We start from the raw sequence: 6,831 nt of genomic DNA on the forward strand, positions 1-6,831 counted from the left end.
ATGATATTCAGGAGTAGGTGCACTGTCCAAGGGAGGGTATGTAATTTGATCATTGATGAAGGTAGCTGTACCAATGTAGCTTCCACCATTATGGTCAGCAAGTTGAGTTTGCCTACCCAGGAACACCCCAGTTCATACAAGCTAAGATGGTTAAGCAAAGGGACTGAAGTAAGAGTTGACAAGCAGTGCATTGTTCCTTTTTCAATTGGAAAGGTGTACAAGGATGAAGTATTGTGCGATGTGGTCCCTATGGATGCCTGCCATCTACTGTTAGGAAGACCCTGGGAATTTGACAGGAACACCATCCACCAGGGAAAGGAAAATGTTTATGTCTTCAAGCATAATGGAAAAAAAGTCACCCTTACTCCCTTACCACCAAACCAGAGAGGATATGGAAGTCCTAATATGCCTGAGGAGATTAATGGAGTATTGTTTCTATCTAAGGCAGCTATGATCCAAGAGCTAGGGCAAGAACAACCTGTGTTATTCCTTCTATCAAGGGAAATCAACATCAAGGAGAGTAATGATGTGCCTGCAGAGGTTCAACCTCTGATTCAGAGATACAAGGAGGTTTTTCCAGCTGAGTTACCTAATGGTTTGTCACCCCTGAGAGGAATTGAACATCACATAGACCTTGTACCTGGTTCTGTGCTCCCTAACAAGCCAGCTTAAAGATGTGATCCCACAGCAACCAAGGAACTACAACATCAGATTGAGGAATTAATGACAAAGGGATTTGTGAGGGAATCACTGAGTCCATGTGCAGTGCCTGCTTTACTGGTACCTAAGAAAGATGGAACTTGGAGGATGTGTACTGATAGTAGGGCTATAAACAACATCACAGTCAAGTACAAGTTCCCTATTCCAAGACTAGATGACATGTTGGATGAGCTCAGTGGGGCTCAGATCTTTTCAAAGATAAATCTCAGGCAAGGGTATCATCAGGTGAGAATAAGAGAAGGTGATGAGTAGAAAACAGCTTTCAAAACCAAACATGGCCTGTATGAATGGCTTATCATGCCATTTGGTTTGTCTAATGCTTCAAGCACCTTCATGAGGCTCATGACTGAAGTTCTAAGGCCTTGCCCTGGGAAGTTTGCTGTGGTATACTTTGATGATATACTCATCTACAGCAGCAGTCCATCTGAACATCTGTTACATTTGGAGGCAATTTTTAGAATACTCAGGGAACAAAAGTTGTATGGGAAGCTTGAGAAGTGCACTTTCATGGTCAATGAAGTAGCATTTCTGGGATATATTATATCAGTAAGGGGGATATCAGTTGATCAGGAGAAGATTAAGGCTATGCAAACATGGCCAGTCCCATAAACAATCACAGAAGTAAGGGGATTTCATGGCCTAGCATCTTTCTACATGAGGTTCATTAAGAATTTCAGCTCAATTGTTGCACCAATCACTGAGTGCATGAGAAAGGGAGACTTCCAATGGACAGAAGCTGCTCAACAGTCTTTTGAAAAAATCAAGAGGCTAATGTGTAAGACTCCCATTCTAAAGCTACCTGACTTTGAACAACTGTTTGAAGTAGAGTGTGATTCCAGTGGAGTTGGGATATGAGCTATCCTAATCCAAAGCCAGAGACCTGTGGCCTACTTCAGTGAGAAGTTAAATGGAGCCAAGCTGAAATATTCAACTTTTGGCAAGGAGTTATATGCAATCATAAGGGCTCTTACACATTGGAGTCACTACCTGAAGCCTAAGCCATTTGTGTTGCATTCTGATCATGAGGCCCTGAAATACATCAATGACTAACACAAGCTGAGCCATAGACATGCTAAGTGGGTAGAGTTCCTGCAAGCTTTCAACTTTTCAAGCAAGTATAAGGAAGGGAAGAAGAATGTGGTAGTTGATGCCCTATCAAGGAGGAATTCTTTGTTGACTGCCATAAGTAACAAGGTCCTTGGGTTTGAATTCATGAAAGAGATGTATGGGGAAGATCCAGACTTCTCTGAGGAGTGGATTACTCTCACAGAAGGAGGTTCAGCTCAGGGCAAGAAATACATGCTGCAAGAAGGATTCTTGTTTCATGGTAATAAGTTGTGTGTGCCAAAGGGGTCCTACAGAGATTTGCTAATCAGGGAAGTCCATTTAGGAGGATTAGGGGGACATTTTGGTGTTCAGAAGACCTTAGAGATCTTACAGGACCAGATCTATTGCCCTAGAATGATGGGTGATGTTCAGGCAGTCCTTAGAAGGTGCTCAACATGCTAGAAAGCCAAGAGCTCCTTCCAAGCAGGACCCTACACTCCACTGCCTATCCCTTAAAGGCCTTGGGAAGATATGAGCCTAGATTTAATTGTAGCACTGCCCAGGACACAGAGAGGCAAGGACTCAATCATGGTGGTTGTGGATAGGTTCAGTAAGATGGCTCACTTTATAGTCTGCAAGAAAACTGAGGATACTGCTAGTATTGCTGAACTATATCTCAAAGAAATTGTGAGACTTCATGGGGTTCCTAAGACAATTGTATCTGACAGGGACACAAAGTTTATGAGCTACTTCTAGAAGACCATGTGGAGGCTGCTGAAGACAAATCTTTTGTTCAGTACCTCCCATCATCCATAGACAGATGGCCAAACAGAGGTCACTACAAAAATTTTGGGGAGAATTTTAAGGTGTCTAGTTAGCAAGACCTTGAAGGATTGGGATCTAAAACTAGCTGCAGCTAAATTCGCATTCAACAGAGCACCATCTACTGCTACTGGTCACAGTCCTTTTGAGATAGTCTATGGGGTTAATCCACTTATGCCCTTGGACTTATCTCCTGCTCCAAGGGAAGAAATCAGTCCTGATGCCAAGAAAATAGCTGAACAACTGCTAAAGCTGCATGAAACTGTAAAAAAACAAATTGAAAGGTCCAATGAGCTATACAAAAGACAATCCAAGAAGCCTAGGAAGAAGAAGGAATTTGAGGCAGGAGATCTGGTTTGGCTACACCTCAGGAAAGAAAGGTTCCCTTCCAAAAGAAAGAACAAGCTTATGCCTAGGGCAGATGGGCCATTTGAAGTCTTGGAAAGAGTTGGTCCAAATGCTTATAAAATTAACTTGCCAGAAGACTATGGGGTTTATGGTACATTCAATGTGGGTGACCTAAGTCCATTCTATGAAGATTCTGAGGGGGAGGAGAATCCAGGCTTGAGGTCAAGCCATGTTCAACCAGGGGGGGGGGTTGCAGCAGGAGCTCATAACCAGGCCAGCATTATTTTTGTGACTGACCAGGCACAAGCAAAGCACCCTCATAATCCACCATAGATGCCAGGCACAATTCAAACCAGTAACAACACTCAGGAAACCTCAACTGCCAGTCCAGTCTCATCAGGCCACCAGAACAGCAGCCAGTCAGGCCACCAGCAGTCGCCTTGGCCATCTGACTCTCCTTTCAACTAATATTAAGTTAATCCTAAGGAGCCAGGGACTAATCCTAAAGAATTCCACAGAAAAATCAAAACTGAAGCAAGTTGCAGATGGGGTAATTCAGATAAAGCAAAGTTTGCCATTTTTGGCGAAGCAGATGAAAGCTCTCTACAAAGAAAGCACTGGCTTATTTCAGCATTCATAGATGAAGCTTTGAGCCACACAAGATGCCTAGACTAGGGCCATTTTGACTCCAACAACCAGCCAAAGAAATGCAACAGTCAAGAGGACAACCTGTCACTATCAACCTGCAACTCTTTTGTTCCATTTAGTTTGCCTTAATTTTCTTTTGTATCCGTTGTAAAATAAGTCCACTACTCTTGTTTGTTTTCTAAGTTTAATCCTGGCCCTTAGATGGAGTTTTCTAGGGTTATCATGTACTTAAAACTTCATAGGAAGGCCTATATAAGGACCATTCCTCAGTCTGTTTTACTCAGACTTTGATTAATGAAAAACCTTGAGATTTCTCTCAAAAAATTACAAATCTTATTAACTTTGCTGAGTCTTAGCTGTAAGTCAGACTTAATATCTTCTTGTGCTTGCTTAGAAGGTGATTAAGAATCTGTGGTGTTACTTAGAACAGGTCTGTGCTTGCTTGAGCTGTTTTAGGTGCATTGTTTGTCTGTTTGAGTTTACTCTCTGCTTGCTTAAGTAGATTCATTTCAGGCTTTCCCCAAATTATTAAGTTTAGTATCTGTGCTTGCTTGAGAGTAAATTTGATAATTATATCCCCTTTATATTCAGAAAAACCACAAAAACAGTCACAAGAGTCTTCCTGGAAAACTGTTTGAGAATTCATCTAATTCAGTCTGGCTTTTTAATTATTAAAATTACTTAGATTGTGTATAAAATTCTGAGATTTGGCACAGTTTTAGTTTATCATTTTAACTAAATTGTCACCAAGTTTCATAATTTTTCAAGTCCATTTACTATTTTTACAAAGAACCCCAAGTTCATTGCATTCCCTGAGAGTTACTCTCTTATCTGTTTCAGGGCTTGCTTAATTTGTGTCTGTCCCTATAGTTTACACTGCAGTACTCAGACACACGTGGGATTCTTATACCTTCCCAATCTTTTTCTTCCCTTATTTCTTCATGCTCCAAACCCTAATTCCCCTTAATCTCTCTTTTTCTCTCAAAACCTTGGTGGATTTGTGCTCGATCTGCTTGTTTCTCCGTGTTTAATTCATTCCATTCATTTGTTAATCATTTAAGGTAAGAATGCTCATCTTTTTCTTTGTTTTTAATCACTTAGAACCACATAAAATTGTTAGATTTTCTGAAAATTCAATTTATACTCATATATTTTGTTTATAATTGTTATAATATGGTATAATTATTCTAGATTGTTGATTATTGATGCTAGAAATAGAAAAATCGAATTAATATGGCGGTATATGTGGACCGAAATTTCTAGGGTTTGGGTTGCAAATTGAATTTTGATTTGTCTTTTGAGTATGAAAGGGGGGAAATTGAGTAATGTATGTTGTGGGTATCATGTTTAGTGTTGATTTTGATTAGTTTTGCCCAAAATTTTGTCTTAAAACTCCGTCTTAAAAGTGCCCCAAACTGAAATTCGCCCCAATTCTTTATGATGGTTACCTTTTTGTGAAAATATTTTGAAAGGATTAATACCTTAATTTGTTAATTGATGTTACAATTTTCATATTTTGAAAGCTATAAAGACCGTCTGTTATAAATTATGGGAGTAGCATGCTTAAAACTTTTGGATTGTTTTGGTGAAAGTGTGTTTACATAGTTGTTCTTCTTCCATATGTGTGCATGAAAAGTTTATTTTCTCCAAGTAAGTGTCCGTTTGTGTGACTAAATGGGTTTAAACAGATGCCGAGACCTGCAGTTGGCACCCGTCAGAGTAAGAGGGGGAGGGCTTCTGAGCCCGAGGTTGGTGAGGGGAGTCAGGGACCCACTGTTCCACCTATGCCCGAGTACCCTACCGTTATCTTTGCTGACTTTAAGCAAATAGATGCCTTTGTCGAGTTACAGAAACATCGTATGAAACCAACCCGTTGTATCGACACCATCATCTTAGAGGACCTTAAGGTAGAGACGGATGTGAGGCGTATATTTGAGACTTTAGGTTTGACTGGTTTGTATCGCCTTAGGAAGCATTCCTACTCTTTCTTGACCTTGGAGTTCATGAGTTCTTTCATCTATGATGCGGCAGTTAAGACCGTACAGTTTCGTCTCATGAACACTAGTTTTCTCTTGACCATGGACATGTTTGCTACCCATCTTGGCCTTGCCCAACCGGAGAAGGGAGCCCTTAGGGATATCCCGACTGAGTGTGGAGCTAGTAGTTACATGCCTTATTTTACCGGCAAGAACGCACCCACCTCGAGTAACATGTTGATAAATGATGTTCAACATATCACTTTGAAGATCTTTCTTCATACCTTGACTTGTCTGCTCTATGACCGGAAGGATGTGATTAAGTTGAACTCACATGAGGTGATGTTGCTAGTTGCTTATCTTAACCCCACCCGAGCCCCGAGAGTTTCTTACAGTGCCCCGGCCATAGTTTGTGCTAGCCAAGCTTTGATGGCTACCTCTGGGACCCGGTACTTGAGTTGTGGTGCCATTGCCACATGGTTAGCTGAGCAGTTGACCACCTTTGAGGCCTCCTCGGCCCTTACACCTTTGACTCCATATGTGCCTACCTTGGACCGAGACTACTTCCTTGACCAGAAATGGTTGAAAACTTTGGAGGGTGGTGGGTTGGCTTGTAGAGTATGGGGTATGAGTTGGATGAGGATACCTGACCCCGAGCACCTCCTTGTGACTGAGCCTTTGACAGCGGCAGTAGTGGCATCGGACTCCGATGATGAGGAGGAGGCTCCTACTCGGCAGTACTACCTCATTGATGATACAATTTTGTAGGTGATGCAAGAGCCGACTAAGGGGGATTAGGCTAGACCTGAGGATCGGCAACCTAGGGTGGGGAGCGATCCGAGACGGGTAAGGGAAAGAGTCGCTGAGACCCAGCCACAGCAGCTCGTGCCTCCACAACATCAGTTTTCCAGCTACCCTTCGTTCTTTAGTCCTGAGATGCGGGTCAGCGAGCTTACATAGAGGGTATCTGCCACTTTGACGCTCCGGACCCTACACGAGATGGCTTACGTGCAGGGCATTGGGACCGCCTCAGCCCAACCGGTGTGATGGAGAGGAGTTGGAGATAATAGTGGAGTCTTCCATTCATTTGGCGTGGATCCGACTACGTGGAGAGAGCCTAGGAGTTACCCCTTTGGCTGTTTGGCACCATGGCAGATGGGAGCAGACGCGGGCACAGGTGCCACCACAGGTGAGGAGACAGGAGGAGCTGGCATATCCGGAGGTGGAGGTGGAGATGAGGAGATGGAGGAGCCTGCCGTAGAGTGACGTT

General features: G+C 42.6%; 1 protein-coding gene across 1 annotated transcript; it reads left to right on the top strand.

Annotated features, from left to right (window-relative positions):
* On the top strand, positions 1-672 carry LOC141629719 (uncharacterized). Its single transcript, XM_074442680.1, has one exon. The coding sequence runs from the start codon at positions 1-3 to the stop codon at positions 670-672; it is 672 nt and encodes a 223-aa protein (XP_074298781.1).
* Positions 673-6,831: the final 6,159 nt, after the last annotated feature.

Source organism: Silene latifolia, chromosome Y (genome assembly GCF_048544455.1).
Source record: "Silene latifolia isolate original U9 population chromosome Y, ASM4854445v1, whole genome shotgun sequence".
In the NCBI taxonomy this organism is placed as follows: Eukaryota; Viridiplantae; Streptophyta; class Magnoliopsida; order Caryophyllales; family Caryophyllaceae; genus Silene; species Silene latifolia.

Bases quoted from the DNA above. Each gene is read 5' to 3' on its own strand.
- LOC141629719 (XM_074442680.1), top strand. From the start codon at position 1: ATGATATTCAGGAGTAGGTGCACTGTCCAAGGGAGGGTATGTAATTTG.